Source organism: Callorhinus ursinus, unplaced genomic scaffold (genome assembly GCF_003265705.2).
Source record: "Callorhinus ursinus isolate GAN/ISIS: 27379988/994484 unplaced genomic scaffold, GSC_fseal_2.0 scaffold7, whole genome shotgun sequence".
NCBI lineage: Eukaryota > Metazoa > Chordata > Mammalia > Carnivora > Otariidae > Callorhinus > Callorhinus ursinus.
The window spans coordinates 7749711-7770770 of NW_027397069.1; the positions used below are offsets into that span (position 1 = coordinate 7749711).

At 44.3% G+C, this 21060-nt stretch overlaps 1 protein-coding gene across 1 annotated transcript in view; it reads left to right on the forward strand.

Moving 5' to 3' along the window:
- Positions 1-20344: 20344 nt before the first annotated feature.
- STK24 (serine/threonine kinase 24) overlaps positions 20345-21060 on the forward strand; it is a 109979-nt gene continuing 109263 nt past the window's right edge. Inside the window, exon 1 of the mRNA XM_025874663.2 lies at positions 20345-20772. Coding sequence (XP_025730448.1) covers positions 20731-20772 — 42 coding nt within the window. The 5' untranslated portion in view covers positions 20345-20730. The remainder of the gene's footprint in view (positions 20773-21060) is intronic.

Consider the following 21060-nt stretch of genomic DNA (forward strand, 5'->3'; position numbering starts at 1 on the left):
GAAGAGGAGAGGAAATCAGATTGAAAGCCCAGGAGCCTGAATGACAAAATGAAGACGTGTGAGGAAAAGGGCCAGGCCCGAGAAGTAGCTGGGGAGGAGGGCTTCCCCGGAAGCTGCTCCTTCATGGGAAGGTGATAGACAAGAGTCTAATAGCCTCGGCAGAAAATAATGCTGTTGCCGCCACCCCCTTCCCAGTATTTCAGAGAAAAACAGGCTCAAAGAGATTATTTTAATAAGCGTGCTTCCTAAATTAGCTTATAGCAACTTTGCTGCAATTTTTCTGGCTCTGGTTTTGTAATCCATGAAGCAAATTCTATATCTCAATTCCGGGTGACCCTACTTCCTAGATAACATACTCGGATTTCATAGATTAAGACGATTACTGTGGATTAATAGAATAATAACTAGATCAGGAACGTCATGCTAATTAGGGACAGGGCCGTTTGCAAATATGAAGAAACAGATATTAAGACATCCAGAGGGTGGCCCCAGCACATGTGCCTCAGTGTCTCTTTGGGGAGTTTTGTTTGCTCCCCAAGTTGGACCCCCGAGACAGCTGCAAATGCTTGGGTAAGAAACCAGAGAAGGCTTGTAGCTATGGGGAGTAATTTAGGAGAATGAGCAGCTCTCTCCTTCTCCTCATTAAGGACATTAGAGCTGGATTCACTTTAGGGGGGTTTAGACCGGGTAGAAAAATAGCCTAGCGTCTTCATCCCATGTATAGGACAATGGCAGGGACTGCTGTTTACCGGGGTGAATGAAGTCTTCATTGGAGAACATTATACATTTAGCAGGTAAAGACTGAGTTGTTTCTGTGGCTGATGTTTTAAGGGGAGGCTTAACCTTCCTAGCCCCTCCAGAAAACTATGGATAATAGGCATTAGGCTCGTGTGCTTAGGTAGCGGACTAGTGGGGGACCAACCAGATTTACTGGTTCAGGAATCTCACCACGACTGATGTCCCCACAGTACAATGGGGGAGCCACGGGGGGCTTTGAAGCAGAGGAGTGGTGTGATCCAACCTTTAGTAACTATCTGTTGAAAATAGATCAAGGGACCATGGGTGGAAGTGGGAAAACCAACCGAGAAGCCATGGCAGTCATTCAAGAGAGAAGTGATGGTATCTTTGAGCAGGGTGGGTATCATGGAAGTGGGAAGGAGGTGTCAGCTTCTGGATATATTTTGAGATGGATTTGCTGATCATCAGATGGAGGATGGGAGTGTAAGAGTGAAGTCAAAGATGCCTCTGGGGTTTTTGACTTGAACAACTGGGAAAATGACCCTGGCATTTACTGAGATGGGAAAGGCAGAGAGAGGCAGGTTTTGGAGGGGAAGCAATAGCTGTTTTAGACAAATTAAGTTTGAGATGCCTATTAGATATTATAGACGTTTAGGAAGCATTTGGATATGGTCCAGGCTCCAGAAAGAACTTTGTCGGAGAAAATACATTTGAGAGTCATCAATGCTGAACATTGATCTTACCAAAGATTACAATACAGCTACAATGGCAGGAAGGTGGGCGGAAAAAGTTTATGTGTGCATTGGGGAGGGGCATGTGAGAAGCGGGATCTTCATCTTGTGTAGCAGGAACTCAGTGGTAGGTAGCTAATGGGAAAAATCAAGAAATAGCTGTATAAGCATCATAAGAGGCAATCAGCCCTATTACTTCTGCTCAATGTATCTTTAAGTTTTTCTTCCTCATCTTTTTTAGGAGGGGCATTTTTAAAAAGATTTTATTTATTTATTTGAGACCGAGAGGGAACATAAGTAGGGGGAGAGGCAGAGGGAGAAGCAGACACCCCACTGAGCAGGGAGCCTGACACGGGGCTCGATCCCAGGACCCCCGGGGCCATGACCTGACCTGAAGGCAGACGCTTAACTGACCGAGCCACCCAGACACCCCTAGGAGGGATACTTTTAAGTGTTTATTTTTCTTTTAATTATTTTTCCTACCACATGGAGGCATTGAGCCCCTGTGATTTTTTTTTTAAAGTAATCTCTACACCCATTGTGGGACTTGAACTCACGACCCTGAGATCAGCGAGATGCTCTACTAACTGAGCCAGCCAGGCACCCTCCATTTTAAATTCCTTTTTAACGGCTTTCTCGAGATATGATTCACCAATTATACCATTCACCCATTTAAAATGTACAATTCAGGACCTTTTAATAGATTCACAGAGTTGTGCAGCCATCACTACAATCAATTTTACAATCCTATTATGCCAAAAAGAAACGCTGCACCCCTGAGCTGTCAACCCTCAACCCCCCATCCCTCTCCCCCAGCCTAGGCAATGAATAATCTACTTTATATCTCTATGGGCTGGCCTATTCTGGATGTTTCAGAGAAGTGAAATCTGTCATTCAGTACTGGAAGTCAATTAGACATGTTCCAAAATATCTTGGACTATGTTAACTGAGAGCAGGGCTGCCTGGAGAAATCAGCCAATATTCTAGGCAGCCTAGTCAGAGTTTATCGGCAGGACCCCTTCACCCCATTGGAAATCATAATAAGGTGTAGAAAGCTTTTGAGGGGAATCTGCATTGCAGTGAACATTTTGGATTGGATTCCACAGCCTTATGAAATATTTCTATCCCCAACTCCTCTTTTATACTTAAACAAGTGAAAGGGATGTTTTTTAAATTGAATTTTACAGACTCCACAATTGTGCTTTTGCTTTTAAAGCTCCGTGGGTTACCTGTGACAACAAAACCTTTTTCCACACTGGCATTTGCCCAGGGAATTGAAACAGAATGCTGAACCTGTCCGCAACATATGTGGGTCTATCAGAGGATGTTCTCTGGATTTGTTCAAGAAGGGGCCATCATGTCCAGAATACCGTCTTCCTCGTAAAAATAAATAAAATTAGAAAGAGTTTTATTTTCCATGCTTAAACAACATTCAGATTTTAATCCTATTCATCCAAGGGGGTTTCTCTCAAGCTTTCAGAGCATAATTTATGGCAGTTTGCAAAGAAAAGCACCTCTTCAATAATTGAGGGCTTTTTATACGCATTTATTATGTGAATTAACTAACTACAGGAACTGAGAAATAGTCCCATTTACAATGCAAATATAACATTCTTAGCAAAAAAAAAAAGAGGACAAAATTAAAACATTTCTTGATTAAAGTACTTTAAGAGAATAAAGCTGTCAAATATTTTTTGTGTTAAAAGAGATACAGTGAGGATGTAATTAGACAAAGGACAACAGTATCTTGAATCGCAGCAAATAAAAGGAAAAGTATACAGAATATATTTTATTCTAAGGAAAATAGGAGGCTATTGTAAGGCTTTTAGTACATGAGTGACACAATTTCGTTTCCTGTGTGGAGAATCCATTGGAAGGGGCCAGAGTAGAAGCAGGGAGCCCAGATGGAAAAATTACGCCCGTTTGGAGAGATGCTTCTCAAGCTTCCACGTACATGCAAATCAGCAGGGGTTCTTGGCAAACTCCCAGGTGAATACGATGCTCCTGATCATGGGCCACACGTGAGTGGTAAGGTTCAGAGGAGGGCAGTAACAGCACTCATGGAGGAAATGGATGGATCCCCTAGGAATGTAGAGGACAGGTTTAGAGGACTAGCTGATTAATCAGGACAAGGAGATGAAAGGGTCAAAGATGGGTCCCACGTTTTTGAGTGAGCGGTTCTGTGTGGTCTGATTTGTTGGTGTTAACAACACAGGAAGAGGGCCAAGTCTCTGGGGGCAGATCTTGACCTTGGACAACATACAAATGGAGATGGCAGGATTTACAAGTCTTGAGCTCAAAAGAGAGGGCTAGAGATATAAATTTGGGAGTCATCAGGAGAACTAAATGGTATAATGGACCCAAAGGAGCAAAGAGGGGTAAGGAGGAGGGGGGCTGGAGCTTCCAGTATTTAAAGGTTGGGGGAAGTAGAATGAGCCTGCTGGGAAGAGCAAGACAGAGAAACCTAAAAAGTGAGAGGAAACCAGGAATGTGTGATGCAGATGCCAACAGGAGAAAAATATTGCAAGAAGGCGGCATAGTCAACCATACTAGATGCTAACATGAAAAAATCAAAGACAGCAAGTTACCCATGAGCTACAAGTGCCTGCCTAAGTCATTGGCGAATTTAGTGCAGTTTCTGCAGAGTGCTGGGGTTACACCAGATTGGAGGGATCTGAGAGGGGAGAATAAAGCAAGGAAATAGGATTGACTTTGAAGAAGTTTGTGGAGGGAAAGAGATAGTTAGGATGGTGGCTGGGGAGTACGTGGTATAGAGGGAAGCTTGTCTTTTATCTTTCAAAATAGAAAAGACATAAGGGTGTTTAAATGCTGATGGAAAAGACTGAGTAATAGACCAAAGATCCAGAAATAGGAGAGACTGAGAGGTAGCATAAGGTCCCTGAAAACAGAAGAGGGTTGGAGGAAATGGATTTAGATGCAAGGAAGGACATGTGCCATATTGTAGAAGAAGAGAGGATTGGGACCATTGGTAATAGGTTTGTAGACATGGAGGTGAGAGATATGAGACAGCGCTCATCCCGTAGTCCTGTTCTTGGCAAAGTAGGAGAGAGGGTCATCTGCTAGGATCAATGGGGCAGAAGTAGGGTGCTGGGCTCTGAGGGGAGCAGAAAAGATGACCATCCAGAGCAGCACAGGTGGTCTCCAGGGAGTCCTGAGGGTCTGTATGAGACAGGTGATCTTACATCTACAGCTGGTCTGCCCCTCTGAGATTTGCCACAGGTGCTCAGCTTCCCAGGTGCAAGACCGAGAAGGTGGCTATTTGGTCCATCGAGGGTTGGCCATTTGCTGAGTGAATGTGTAAGAAAAGTCCAAAGAGAAGTAGAGTTTGGTTTAAGCTAGTGAAAAGAATGTTCTATAGGTGGGGTGCCTGGGTGGCTCAGTCGTTGGGCGTCTGCCTTTGGCTCGGGCCAGGATCCCAAGGTCCTGGGATCGAGCCCCGCATCAGGCTCCCTGCTCAGCAGGAAGCCTGCTTCTCCCTCTCCCACTCCCCCTGCTTGTGTTCCCTCTCTCGCTGTGTCTCTCTCTGTCTCTGTCTCTTAAAAAAAAAAAAAAAAAAGAATGTTCTATAGGCGATAGTGTCTGGCACCCAGTAGATTTACAAGAATTATATTCATTATTACAAGAGACAAGAGACAATTCACAGCCTCCCCCTGGCCCTCCAACCCCTCCGGCGAGACCACCCTCACCTACCTTTTCCTCCCAAGATATTTGTCCAAAATATGGAGATGCTTTTGGAAGTATGATATTTATTTTATATAGTTATGTGTGTGTATATATATATATATATATATATGTTTGTAGATAGTTATATATAGTTTATATAGTTATAGTCTTCCAGTTATTTTATGTGTCCCCACTTCTTTATTATCTAGGTGAGAATGTAGAGTCTCAGAAATTAAGTTCTTTGTTCTTTGTTCAGTTGTTCAGTTTACCACTGGAATAATGTTCTGTGTAGCTAATTCTGAGTTTCAACAAATGATACCACTTAAGGAAAGTAATCATCAGATGAGCCACAGTATATAATTTATTATAATCATAATAATTTTTTAAGATTCCTTATTGAGAAAATCACATTTTTCTAAATACAGTGGCACTCAAGGTCTTTTTTTTTTCCTTTAAAGTGGTTTATTACTGTTACTCATCTGTAAGGATTGCATTTAGTCTGCTAGCTGAAAATTAAAAGTTTCTGTGGAAGACGTAGATTTCAACATAAAGGTCACATTAGGAATGAGTAGTGACAAAATCAGAAACATGTTTCAGTATAAGGAATTAGGAAGTTGGGCAAATCATGTTGCTTCTTTTAAGAATCTCTAAAGTAAGGAAATTAGAAAATATGACTCCCAATAGAGTCTATGACTGTACTATCCAAATGGTAGTCGCTACCCACATGTGGTTACTTAAATTTAAATTCATTAAATTAAATAAAAATTCAGCTCCTTTGTCACACTTGCCACATTTCAAGTGTTCAATAGCCATGAGCAGTTAGTGGTTACTCTACTGGACGGCATGGATATAGAACATTTCCGTCACTGCAGAAAGTTCTATTGGACAGTTCTGGTCTATAATTTCAGTCTTAGTACAATTGCAAAGAGGGAAGATGTTAAGATGCTCCTATAAGTCATCATGTTGCAATTTTCCACTTAATCATAGTAGACAACATTTCTAGAATATACCTACATCTCACCAGGCCCAATGGATCAGGGGTGAACAAAGTAAGGTAAGGTGGATCTAGTGCAATGAAATAATCTCCAGGTAATGGAGAGAACATACATTTCTAGACCCCTCTCACCTTCCTTCCCTCCCTGCCCTTCTTCCTTCCTTTCCCATATTTTTTTTTCTTTAAAGATTTTATTTATTTGCTGGAGAGAGCACAAGTAGGGAGAGCAGAGGGAGAGGGAGAAGTAGACTCCCCGCTGAGCGGGAAACCCGACGTAGGGCTCGATCCCAGGACGCCGGGACCACGACCTGAGCCAAAGTCAGACACTTAACTGACTGAGCCACCCAGGCGCCGCTCCCATATTTTTTAGTAAGTGCCAAGACTTAAGTCAGCTATTGGGTATTCAAAGATAATTGAATCTGTCCATTTGATCAAGGAGAGAAATAAAGGATGACAATACAATGTATTTGGTAAAAAATATGATAGAACAATCTTTGGGGTTTTCTGGAAATCCATGGGAAGAGTACCTAGCCCTAAATGAAGAGGCAAGGGAAATCTTTCCAAAAAGGGTGATACTTAAGGTTGGTGGAAAAGACATGTGTGAGTTAAAATGATTTCCATGTGTGAATATTATGGCTTGCCATTAATTATGACCCTATTAAAATGCCACAATTGAAAGAAAGAGCAATTTGAGCAAAATAAATAATAGTTTTTGAAATAATTGGCATTACAAACTCTGTGGTATGCATAATTTGCAAATTATCTGTCAAAATGTGAGAATGGTTCTTTTCATCCATTCTGAAGGGTTACCTGCCTAACTCAGTCTTTTTAGTTGCTTCCTCCTTTGTATGGAAAGAACTATGAGCTAATTCTGCTAATGTGGTCCTACAGCCTTCCCCAACTGTATTTCTCAAGACTTCCACCATTTCAATAAATGTTGCTTCTCAAATCTCTTAGTTTCTCAGACCAGAATCTTTGGAGTTATTCTTGCTTCTTCTACTTTTCTTACACTTCACATCTCTTCCTTCAGATCCTATTGATCTTTGCCTTCAAAATATATTCAGAATTCTATCCCCTTTCCCTAGGCCCTGTAATACCTTTGTGGTCCAAACCACCATCACTTCCTGCCTAGAGAAGAGCAAGAGATTTCTCATGGTCTCTCTCTACGGTTGCCTTTTTACTATCAATTCTCCACTCAGCCGCCAGAGTAACACATTTAAAATCTGGCAGATCACATCATGCCGCTGTTCAAACTCTTCAAAGCTTCCCATTTCAGAAAGATAAAGTTGAAAGTCCTCATCATGAGCCACAAGCCCCTACATGATCTGCCCCAAGCTCCTTCATCCCTTACCATTCTCTCTTGCTCACTGAGACTGCGCCAGCCACACTGCTCCCCTTGCTACTTCGGGGATGATCCAACCATGCTCCCTCTTCTTGGAACTGCTCAGGTTGGAAAGCCATATGGATCATTCCCTCGCTTCCTTCTGGTGACTGTCCAAATATCCCCAAACACAGAGGCCTTCCTTGTCTGTCCGATCAAAAATGGCTCACTCTGGGGGCGCCTGGCTGGCTCAGTTGGTAGAACATGTGACTCCTGATCTCAGCATTGTAAGTTTGAGCCCCATGTTGGGTGTGAAGATGACTTAAAAATAGAATCTTCAAGGGGCGCCTGGGTCGCTCAGTTGCTTAAGCGTCTGCCTTCGGTTCAAGTCATGATCCCAGGGTCCTGGGATCGAGCCCCGGGTTGGGCTCGCCACTTGGTGGAGAGCCTGCTTCTCCCTCTCCCTCTGCCTGCCACTCTGCCTACTCGTGCTCTCTCTCTCTATCTCTTTGTCAAATAAATAAATAAATAATCTTTAAAAACAAAAGAGAATCTTTAAAATTGCTCACTGTGAAAAAAAATAAAATTGCTCACTGTGTACAACCATCTCCATGATCATTCTTTACCTTACTCTGCTTTGTTTTTCTTCAATGCACTTATCACCGCTCGATGTGTTAGATATTTGTTTATTAGAATATAAACTCCACGAGAGCATAGATTTTGTTATGTTTACTGCAGTATCTCAGTCCCTTGATCAGAGTCTGACTGAGGCATGCACAGTTCATAACTGTTAATGAGTGAATGGAATTCACATTTCGTCTATAATTATTTGACCTGCATAGACTGTGAGTTCCTAATGATATGATTACATATTATTTCCAGCCACTGGCTCACCACCTGGAAGGTAAACTCACTATAAATGAAGTTCTTTAAATATACCTCCCTCATGAGGGGGGTGGGGGATGGGTTAGCCCGGTGATGGGTATTAAAGAGGGCACGTACTGAATGGAGCAGTGTGCGTTATACACAAACAATGAATCATGGAACACTACAGCAAAAACTAATGATGTAATGTATGGTGATTAACATAACATAATAATAAATAAATAAATAAATAAATAAACAAACAAACAAACAAACAAACAAAATACCTCCCTCACGTTGAAACTATGGGATCATAGACGCAAAATGAATCTTAAAAGGTATTCTGGCCTATAGCCATGCCTTCAGAGAAGACCACACTTAATACTTATTCTATTTTGAAAGGCCACCTGGAAAGGAGAATCTAGTGTTTTCTCTGTTTAACAACTTTAGTTCTAGGAGATTTTTTTGTAAGTCAAATCTAAATCCCATTTGCTTTTTATTCTAGGATTAGAAGAATTTTCATAAATAAAACCCGTCAGTTATATGTCAGTTATACCTCAGTTTTAAACAAAAACACTAGTCAGCATTTCTTTTTCTTTTTTTTTCCCTCGCTTTTATTTCCTTTTTCGTAAGGAATCCATAATCATTGTAGAAAAAAAAAAGAAAGAAATTATCCATAACGCTCAAAGATAACCTATAGAAATAGCCTCTCATATTTACGTGTGTATACACATATATTAATAAATATTTTATTGATATATACAGAAAAAAGTACACAAATCAAAAACAGCTTGATAAATAATTCAAAGTGTAACGACCAGTGTAACTACAACTCAGGTCAAGAAATAACCCTCTCATTCCCACAATTAATCATTGTTCCTTTTATCCTCTCAAATTTAACCACTTTGGATGTCTAACACTGTAGATTAGTTTCATTTGTTTTTAAACTTCATTTAAGTGGAACCATATAGTAATCCATATGTGCAGTATTCTTTTATATCTGCCTTCTTTTATTCAACTTTATGTTTTGAGCTTCAGTATGTATACACACACACCATTTCTCTTTAAGTCTATCTTCAGTTATGTTTTATCAGCTCTTAAACTCATTAAATTTTTTTAAAAGATTTTTTATTTATTTGACAGAGACATAGTGAGAGAGGGAACGCAGCAGGGGGAGTGGGAGAGGGAGAAGCAGGCTTCCTGCTGAGCAGGGAGCCCAATGTGGGGCTCAATCCCAGGACCCTGGGACCATGACCTGAGCCGAAGACAGACGCTTAATGACTGAGCCACCCAGTTGCCTCAAAACTCACTAAATTTTTAAGAATTTCAGTTATACATTTTATTCCTAGGATTTTCATTTGATTCTTTTTAATTTTTAAATTATCATTATTTTTTAGAGATAGAGAACACGTGCATGCAAGCAGGATGGGGAGTGGCAGAGGGAGAGGGAAAGAGAGAATCTTAAGCAGGCTCCATGCCCAGTACAGAGCCTGATGCAGGGTTCTATCTCATGACCTGAGCTGAAATCAAGAGTCAGATGCTTAACCGATTGAGCCATTTGATTCTTTTTTACAGTTTCCATTTTTCTGGAAAATTCTCCATCTTGTCATTTAATTTCTTGTTATATTCATATTCCGTCATATTTATTTTAATGTTCCTTCTGATTACTTAGATATCTCCTATGATTATGTTTCTATTATATATTCTTTCTCTCAGTCTTCTGTCCTGTCTTGCTTTCTTGTATGTCTTGTTATATTGTGTAAGTTCTATTTCACTATGCCTGGTTATTTTTCATTGAGCACCATACATTGCTTATTAAAAAAATGTACAGATGGTTTGAGACTCTAGATGATGGTATCTTCCTCCAGAAAGGACTAAAGTTTACTTCTGGCATAGCACAAAGCTAGGATAGATTGTCTTAGTCTAATTTATTGAGCTGATTTGAAGCTAGACTTATTCTTTGTGAGAGTTAGTCTATTTCTTTTTTTTTAAGTAGGCTCCACATCCAGTGTGGAGGGCTTCAACTCACACAGAACCTGAGATCAAAACCCAAGCTGAGATCAAGAGTGAGACACTTAACCGACTGAGCCCAGGCACCCTGAGAATTAGTCTATTTCTGATTCACCTTCATTTTTAGGATGTAGTGCTTTGTGGTCCCAATTAAAAGTCTGGGTTGTTTGTCAGAACTTCTCTTCCTTAGCCCTGAAGTCACAACTTTGCTTACCTGGCCCTATGGAAGTGCCAAACCTCTGTTTTGCTCTTTTGCCACTCAATTGTCTCTTTCAAATTAGCAATTGCCTCAGGGAGGAGAGCAGCCCCACATGCCAGGTCCACCTCTTGTGCCTTCCCTCTCTTCTGGATCTTGGCTCCACAGATTGCCTTGCTAACTCTCTGATAACTTCAAACACTTTTTAAAAAATTTATTAATTTGTCTTTAATTAATTCATCTACCTTTTCTAGTTATACTTAATGACATTGTTCTGAAATAATCTAGGCCAGAATTCAGCCATTGCCAGAAGCAGAATTTTACATATACTCTAATGAAAAATATTATTATCATACACATGCATTTCTATAACTTTTCTCACTTATCCTTATGTGAGCCATGAAAATCTTTAATAAGTATGTCAGTATTAATTCACACAATAGTTTTAAGATGGTACATAGAACTTATACCATTCTATACTCATAGAATCATAATCTTTTAGCCAAACGCTTATAATTGGACACTTCAACTGTTTTTATTTGTTCTTTGTTATAAACAGCAATATGATGCTCATCTTCATATTACCTTTCTAAGTAGTTGTACTTATTTCTTAAGTATAATATCTTGAAATAAAAATATAATAGAAAAAAGAAGGAATATTTTAAGGTTTTTGTTACATTACTAAAGGTCCCTCTAGGGAAATTATACCAACTTACATTTCCACCAGCAGTGTGCAAGCACCAGTTCCCTTATATTTTTAAATGCTTTGTATTTTTTAAAAAAGATTTTATTTATTTATTTGACAGAGAGAGAAAGAGAGAGCACAAACAGGGGGAGTGGCAGGCAGAGGTAGAGGGAGAAGCAGGCTCCCTGCTGAGCAGGGAGTCTGATGGGGGGCTCCATCCCAGAACCCTGGGATCATGACCTGAGCCGAAGGCAGATGCTTAACTGACTGAACCACCCAGGTGCCCCATTTTTAAGTACTTTCTAAATAATAGATTTTTAATTTTAAACTTACCAGTTTGTGACACGCATGAACAAATATTTATTATATGATTCTTCTACATTTCCACACCAGAAACACTCTTGGGATTACAAGGGAAAAATATAAACTTCGATCCTGACCTTAAGGAGCTCATGATTCTTCATAGGTATTTTTTTTTTAAGATTTTATTTTTAAGTAATCTCTATACCCAACGTGGAGCTTGAACTCACAACCTTGAGATCAAGAATTGCATGCTCCACCAACGGAGCCAGCCAGGCGCCCCTGTTCATGGGTATTCTTGGTATGACTCAGTTTTCATTGTGAAGGTAATGATCCCCAAGAGCCTGAATCCTCCCTATAGAAACTTGCTTCCTTGTACTCTCACCAGTTATATATGTATTTTGGACCCTGACTTATTTTTAATTACAATTATGTATTAAGGGCTTATTTACAATCCATAGTCCAGGATAGCTCCTTGGTCTCTTTCTGTCATCTCTCCATACCCAGGTCGTATGACTGTACTTTATTTTTCCTCCTTTGTGTGCTTCCCTAAACTTGCCCTGGTTGAACTCTATTCGGTGGTCCAACAACTCACCCAACCAAGGTCACTCATCTAGATCAGGGGTCAACAAACTACTGGGCAGGGCGCCAGTGTGCCTTACCAGCTGTGTTTATAAGCAAGGTTTCCTCTCTGCTTACTTGAATGCATATTGTCTGTAGCTACTTTGTTGATACAACAGTGAAGTTGAGTAGCTGTGATAGAGATCACCTGCTCCACAAACCTAAAATATTGATTCTCTGGCCCTCACAGGAAGTTTGCCAGTCTTTGATCCTTAACAACTCTATGAGATCCTGAACTTAATATGAAAGATTTCCCCAGTGCCAGAATAAGTACTTGTTCAGAACAAACCTCTAATTCCCCAACTCCAGTGGGCATAGGGCTCTGTCTTCTCAGTGTGACTTTATTTAGGGTATAGGCACCCATAAAAAACTGTCTTCTGTCCCTGGGATCATGACCTGAGCTGAAGGCAGGCGCTTAACCAACTGAGCCACCCAGGCATACCCTGTCCCAGGATACCGATGGGATGATTCTGTCCCTCCCACTGCTCTAGCCAGTCAGAATCCTCCCTGTGAATTCTAGCAGAACTATCATGAAGGATGCTCCCTTTCATCTGCGCTCTTAAGCCTTTGGGATGATGAAGGCCTAAGGCTGACATAATCATTCCTGCTCTCCTATGGAAAGAGCCTGTCTGGCAGATAATGCAAGCAGGAGCCAATGAGCCCAAATATCAAGACACACACAGTCCCGATCACCTTCTTCGAATCCCCGAATTGAGTTGTCAGCAGCTACCTTCACCTTTTACAATTTTACTCTTTAAACTTGACGTGACTGGCTTCTAAATACTGGCTTTCCCAGTTAAGTGAGATAAATTACTCTTTTTGTTTAAGCTAATTTGAATTGGGTTTCTGTTGTGTGAAACCAACAGAGTCCAGACAAGTATAAGCCTGGATTATACTGGAACACAAGTTGTGAGAGAGAAAAATTGTCATGGGTGAGACAGAATGGAAGACAGTGGGAGTTCCTGGTTCCTAAAACCATGGTTCCCAAACTCTGTCTCAAGGTGCCCTGTGTACTGCAGAGAGTTCACAGAGGTAGCCCAGGATAGTTTACATTTTCTAGAAATACAGCAGTATTAAGCATCTGTCGGACACCATACTGACAGGTGGTCCACAGTTTCGACATTAGATCATGCTACATTCTTTTCAATGATGTCATATATCAGCAAAGCAACTGCTTATATTTTGGCAGCTGCTATGATAAAAAAATCAATGTGTAACAAGAATTGAAGAATTGAAGAAATATGTCCAATCTCATTCTAAGGTCTGAGAAGTTGTATGGTGTCCAACAGGAACATATGTCCCCTTAGCATATAACTGTAATTACTTAAGAATTAAATTAATAGATTATTTTCTTATTTTTTATTTAAAAAAATTTTTTAGAGCGAGGGAGAGAGAGAACATAAGCAGGGAGGGGAGAGGGAGAGAGAGAATCTTAAGCAAGCTCCACACTCAGCGTGGAGCTCAACTCTGGGCTTGATCTCATGACCCTGAGATAATGACCTGAGTTGAAATCAAGAGTTGGATGCTTTGTTTTTTTAAAGATTTTATTTATTTATTTGACAGAGAGAGACACAGCGAGAGAGGGAACACAAGCAGGGGGAGTGGGAGAGGGAGAAGCAGGCTCCCCACGGAGCAGGGAGCCCGATGCGGGGCTCGATCCCAGGACCCTGGGACCATGACCTGAGCCAAAGGCAGAAGCTTAATGACTGAGCCACCCAGGCGCCCCAAGAGTTGGATGCTTAACTGAGCCACTCAGAGGCCCCAGATTACTTTCTAATTTACAGCATTATTTTTTCAAAGGGCTACTAAGTTATTAAGACGGAAATACTAAGTTCTTGTTCCTAGCTTCTTAGTTCATTGGAATATTAGGTATTTCTTTTGGCTCAGGTTTGCTATGAAAAATTACTGAGATACTAAGAGTGCTGGGAAGGAAAAAGTTTGGTATCTCTGCACTTAAGACCATCTCCAGGACCTCAAATCCTCACCAACAGGAGGTGGGCTGCTAAAACAGTGCACCCTCCAGAAGGGCCTGCCTCCACGTACTCCTCTCCAGCGTGGCCATGGAAGGCCACAGAACATGGAGAACGTACAGGAGAAAGTACAATCTCAGTGGCTGACCCAGGTCCTCCCCCAAGTGCTTCACTTTCTGGGAAGATAGCATGTGTATTATGGACTGATGATGACACCTGCTTATTTTTCTTTCCCTTTCTTTTCAGGTGAAAGTTTTAAGGTGGTTATCAAAATTTTTTTCCCATAGTAAACACAATAAGGGTGCTAACATTTACCATACAGATATATAGCAGATTGTTGACCTGTGAAAAGCTACATCCAGACTTGACAAAGAGGAATGCATATTATCCAGAGCCTCCAGAGTAGGAATGGATGACCTAACTAGAAGGCACTTGAACTTGACTTGCTTTGGAGAAGCGGTAAGTACATGGATGGTTAGGCATGGGCTGGCTGTATTACATTAGGGTGGGGGGTGCCCACAAGAAATCATAAATGGAAAAAGAGAACATGTGTGTACACATAAGTGTGTGTGTGTTTGTGTATGTGTGCATGCACACATGCTGGACAGCCAAAGGGTGGAATGTACCGATCAGGCCAGGAGTCTCCTTTCCATCAGGCAACTGTCTCTTCCACATTGCACACTGTCTGGACTAGACTGTTCCATCCCTGTGTCTTCTTGCCCTCTGGTCACAAGAACGTACACACACAAATTTGAGTTCCTCCACTAGCTTTGGTTATGACATTGGCTAAGATGAACTTACTCTCTTCTCTCTGGGATGACAAAGACATGTAGAGAGACTCTTGACACCTCATCTAGGAAACCCACATGAGGATAAGGGTAAGCCGAGGCCAGCAGGGAAGACAGGCAGCGGGAGAGAAAGGCAGAGTTCCGATTTTATCACTGATTTATCCAAGCCTCGTCCAGGAAGCTTGGATTTCCATCGTGGAGCTAAAATTTCCCTTTTGTGGTTATGAAAGGTTGAACTAGGTTTCTGTCACTTGTTCAAAGAGCACTGACTAATAGTAATCACTGACATAGCTTCATAGGAAACGAAATAAAACTAGGCTGGAAAATCAAGGTATGAAACTACATGCTTATCTTCTTTTCAGGTGAATTCTTGATGATAGGGTTGTGTCAGGTCAGTATTTTCATAAGGATTCCGAGCATAGTTGGCTGTGTGCATTCTGGAACCAATGCCTACAACTCCCAGGCACATTTTACCTTTGGGTGGTTATACAATGTTCCTTAAGCACATAATTCCCTAGATCTCCTTGAAGTGAAAATTAAAATTGCTTTCTACAATCTGTCTTCCTTGTCAGAAAACAAGGCCAAGGGCTTTTAAGAAGGGGAGCTACAGTTCTGAGACTGGGATGGATGACATCACCCTTCTGGGGATGATTTCATTTATGCCCTTTCTGGACACGTCTGAAAGCAAACCCAGCCTCAGGAGGGAGGGAAATCTACACACACGGCATTGATGAGTCTTTGTGTACTGAAGCCTTTATGAGCTGATTGGCAGGGTCAAGTGGCCACTGTTCAGAGGGTGACAAGCTCTGTTAATTGGCTTTTTGCCAGGCAAAATTGCACATGAGAATTTTTCTAGTGAGCCTGTTCTAACGCACCCTGCTAAACAGCCTAAACTTCCCTGGTGTGAGCCCCTAGAACATGCCAGAAACAGAGGACAAAAAGCCCTTCCTGTTGTGGGCTCAGCCCCAGACCATCCTGGTAAATTGCACCTCCAAGTGCAGTGATACTCAGGGCCGGAGGAGACACTGGAGAGAAAGAAAGACTTTATTAAAGTATAACCTTTTGGCTGAAATGAGTATTTATGACTTTTGAAGTACTCCCTGGAAAATATTCCGAACTCTTTTCTGGCAGATTCTGCCACGTATTTCAGATGATTTCTTCTAATTGGAAACGCTTTACCAAGGAAATACGTGCTTCTGTTCCCTGCTTCTGCTCTGCGTTGTCCAGTGGTTGAAGATTAATGCTCTAGTTTCTATATGAGACGTTTAGGGACTACGCCCACGGAAATATGAAGCAATGCCTATTAGCATAAATGTGAAATGTGACGTGTGTAGAATGGTCCACAGGCCTTGGGAGAGGAGAAAGGAAGCTCTCACTCATGGAGCTGAGCCTGGAGGAACCAGATAAAGCAGGTGGCCAGAACCGCACGGACAGTGAAAGGGGTGTGTTAAGGGCTGATGGGTGCCCCACCCCCATTCCTATGTTGAAGTCTTACCCCTCAGTATTTCCGCATGTGACTGCAGTGTCAGACCGGGTCGTTAGAGAGGTGATTAAGTTAAAATGAAGTCATGAGGGTGAGCCCTAATCCAATATAGCAGGTGTCCTGATAGAAAGAAATCAGGGCACACATATGTACATACACACAGAAGACTGATGTGCAGACACAGGGAGAAAATGGCCATCTACAAGTCAAGGAGAGAAGCCTCAGCAGAATCTACCTTGTTGATACCTTGATCTCGGATGTCCAGCCTCCATCACTGTGAAGAAATACGTTTCTGTTAAGCCACCCGGCCCACGGGACTTTTTCACGGCAGCCCCAGGAGACAAATGCAGGGTGTGGCCCCAAACTGACTTAGAGTCATGTTGCTGTAAGAGCTTGATCTCCCAGCTCCACGCCCACCGGATGAAACTTCCTTTGCACCAATGTTGCCGGATCTCTTCCCAGGGCTCTAGCATATATTTTCTTGCTGTCATGTCATCCAACTATGACTGGCCATGCCTCTTTATACCAATCTTAATAATCTGTCTTCCTCTTTTGTGTTTTCACCTGCTGAACGTGTGTAGAAATTTGTCAAGCCTTCTGTTAGGTACTTATCCAAGCTACTCATATTTCTTTCTTTAAAGTTCACCATCTAAGTCCCTTTCTTTAATCTGTAAATTTAAATTGCTAATGTGCCACTTGTCTAGCTGCTCTTTATAAAGTGGCATTTGGGGGTGTTTATCTTTTCAACTCAGAAGGAGAAGTGAAGGGACTGATTGTTGAATTCTTGTTTTCAGCTGCGCTCTTTGAGCTCTGCTGAGACTACTCACTGGCTTAGGGGGAGTCAATAACCAAGGGCTCTGTACTCTGAAGGGCTCTATATAGGGGCATGGAAATCTCCTTTGTGGTCCTGAATATGTGTCAGAGCACAATTCATTGCCCAATTGTTATCCTTAAGTCAACACAAAAGACAAAGAGGGCCAGGGGATGAAAATAATTCCATGGGTTAGTAAGTATCTCCATGGAGACCAGCAAATGCATAATCTCTATGGAGACCCTCAAAATCTCGCCTTCTGAAATTATAATAGTATATGATCTCTTGTAATTATATGTTGAGGGTGGAGAGGAAGTGACAAGAGGAAGAGGGTGAGAGGATAATCTTCTTCTTTCCTTAGCGGAAATTAGAGCTGTTGCAACTCTAAATTTAATCAATCGTGTTACAGTAAAATTCTGAAGTTAGGATTCTGGGAGATGGTTTCTCTAGGATGGGAGAAGAGGCACCTGAGGAGTGCCAGTATTTATGGACCCAACACTGAGCCAGATGTCTGAAATGTAGCTGGCATTCGAAAAATGTGTTAATGGATGAATGGAGGCAATGAGCAATTGGGCAGGATCTCATCCTGGGCTCAGGCTGTGTCAATCATCTGCTCTGTTGAAACAAAGAGAGAGGGCTACTGCCCTGGGGATACTGGGTAATGTCTGTATATGACTGAGTGGGACCATGAACTCCTGTTTGCTTCTTTCTTCTCTTTCAAGGAGAATTGTGCTCAGTGGTATAAATACGGCCAAAGGAGGAAATGAAGTTCAGTCACAGTGAGGAGATAAAACGGGGAAAATAATAGGGAAAAATGAATGGGGAAAGAGACCAACTACTGAATGCAAGTCAGTGTTTCCAGATAAGTTGTATCCCATCATAATCTACATGTTCGTAGCTTCACTAGCTTCTGGATATGAAGTGGGATTCTGGTTACTTTTTACACAAGATTATTATGGTCCAAGGCCACCCCTCCCCCCCCCCCCCCCGGCTTATTTGTTGGAAATAAGCTCATGCAACGTGGGCCCCATGTGTTTCCAATGGCAATGCCTCCGATCAGTGCCCAAACATTTTTGTCCACTTGTCCTGTTTCTTGCTGCCCTGTTTTTGCCCAACTGCTAACCCTGAAGAGTTTTAGCATGATGGTCTCTATTGGTTGATTACAGACTGAAAAAAATCTTCAATTCCAGGGATAGCCGCTGCTAAATCTTGGTGTACATACTTCCAGGTTTTTCTCTGGTTATGCATAACACATATAATGTTATGTAGACATGTAAATGATACATTTAAATATAACTTCATATATAGGAAGTAGTTTGAGATCAGGCTATACATTTGTACACTGTGTCTTCTTCCTTAACAATGTATAATGAAAATACTTTTCCATGTTACTAAAGCTTGTAACACATCATCATTTTTAATGACTACATAGTACTCACTGTATAAATATACTATCATTTACTTAACAATCTGTTAAATTTTTAATCTGTTCCTAGTTTTCCCACAATTATAGCTATCCCTGCACTGCATCTTTTTGTATTCTTGAGCCCCTCTTAGTTCTAAACCTTAGGCCATGTTACTGCAAGGAGACCTTCTGGGTTGAAGATTATGAACATTTTAAAGATGCATGCTCTTGCTTGTTTTGCTGTTCATCTCTTTATGTACCCATTTATCAGGTACACAAAACTTACACAAGATGGTGAACTCTTAGGTATCAGGGTTCATGCTTTTCTTAACTTTGTATTTGCCACATTCTCTTCACAGTACTTGGGGGAGGCAGGGCTTCCCGACTCAGTGATACCATAAAGGTTTCTGAAGGTATCCGGGACTTTGAGGAAAAACAGGCACGTTTCCAAAGGGAAAGTGGGGATTAATTTTAGCACCCCACTCCTCGACTGATCCAGAGCACCAGAGGGAACAGAAATTCTCAGGATACAGTGACCCCTCAGAGTATAAACACCCCTTACGTCGCTGGAGGACTTTGAGAGTTTCCTCCAATTGTTTATGATCCCTGGGCCACTCGCGTTCGTTCTGTATGTCCAACCTCACGCCGCACAAATGACTGCCTAGTCCCAACAACCCGAGGTGCAGCACATCAGTCAGTGGCTGATACTGTCACCGTTAAGTGAAATACTTTCTGGAGCTTCTTTCCTCTGTAGTCGGAGAAGAGGCGACTAAAAAGTAAAGGCAGTACTGGTCCCAAGAGGGGACTTGGAGCTTTTGCGGACAGCCGAAAAGAGAGGCCGAGAGAGGGCCGGGGATAAGTCTAGACACGGTTTCCTTCGATTGTCTTCCCTTCCTCCTTGCCCCCCCCCCCCCCCCCCCCCCCCCCAATTTTCCCTTTCTTGTGGGTGGACGCTCCCGCCTGGGTCTGGAGCCGGGAGATGGTGGGATTCAGCCCCCTCACTGCTTAGCTGAGTTTCAGCGCCTAGCCTTCCAAGTGTGGCTGTTTTCAAGCAGCAAAAACACTGGGAACGAACAGCTCTCGACCTCTCCCCTCCCGGTTTCCTCCTAGGGTTGGCTGGAAACTTCACCCGGACACCGAAGAAGCTCCGCCCTGGTAGTTTTGAACTGGCCACAGACTGAGGACCCTCTGGGCACTCTCCCTCCCGAGGTCTCCCCTCCCCAGACTCTGCCCTCGGGGAGGTCGCCTGGAGCCCATTTCCCTGGGGACAGATGGAACGGGGTGGGCTTGCTTGGACCAGGAAGAAGATGGCAGAGTTCAGAGTTGGCGCTCACCGTTCCCTCGTCGCCCGGGTCCCCTGCGCGCCGGACCCGGGCCCGGAGCGCGGGGGGATGGGTGGGTGGCGAGATGGGGGGGCGGCCGGTTAGGCAAGCGGCCAAGCCCCAGCGCCTACTCAGTCCCCTCCCCCCCCCCCACGCCAGGCGCCGGGGCTGAGGCCTCCTCCCCGCGCTCCTGCGCCGGCCTCTTCCCGGCTCCGCTCGGCCGGCGGGGGGCAGCCGGCGGGAGGCGCTCGGACCCCCGCCAGGACCCCCGCCCGCCCAGTAGGCGGCGGCGCTGGCGGCTGCGGCCTAGGGCGCCGGGCGGCCGCGAGCCTCCTCCCCCTCCCGGAAGCGCGGGGCGGGGTCCCCGGCCGGGCCGCGGGGGCGGGCGCGGGGGCCGGGCCGGGGCGGGGCGCGCTGGGCTCGGCGCTCGCGGGCTCGGCGGGCTGTGCGCGCCCACTCCGGCTCCAGGCGGCCAGCGCGCGCGGGCCCAGGCCGCCGGGCTCTAGCCGAGCAGCGGTGGTAGCGGTAGCGACAGCTCGCGGCGAGTCCCCGCGCCCCTCGCAGCCCCTCCCCGGCGCGGTGCATGGAGACGCGGCCCGCCGCCTGCCGCTGAGCCCGCCGCCCGGCCCGGGACCCGCCGGGGCTGGGGTGGCCTCAGACTCCAGCCGGCCCCCGCCGAAGCCGGACTCGGGCTTGGCCGGCCGCCCCCGCCGCCCCCAGGGCTGCGCGCGGCCCGCGGGCCTCGTCGCCCGCGCGGATCGCCGCGGCCCGGCCGTCCCGTCCCAGGAAGTGGCCGTTCTGACCGCCATGGCTCACTCCCCGGTGCAGTCGGGCCTGCCCGGCATGCAGGTAAGCAGGAGCCGGGCCGCGAGGGGAGGGAGGGATGCGCGGGCCGGGGCGGAAGCGGGGAACTTGGCGGTGTAAACACGGCCCCCCCCCCCAACGCTGCCCCTTCCGGGGTCGCGCGGGCCTTCAGCGCGGCGCTCCAGCCCCCAGGGCGCCCCTGCCCCGCGCCGCGGCCCGGGGCTCGGGGACTGGGGGTGGGGATGGGCGCACGGCTGTGGGGGCCGCGGCCTGGAGGCGCCCTCGCCGGCCGGGAGCCGCGGTGGTCTGGCAGGGATGTGGGGGAGCCGGCCG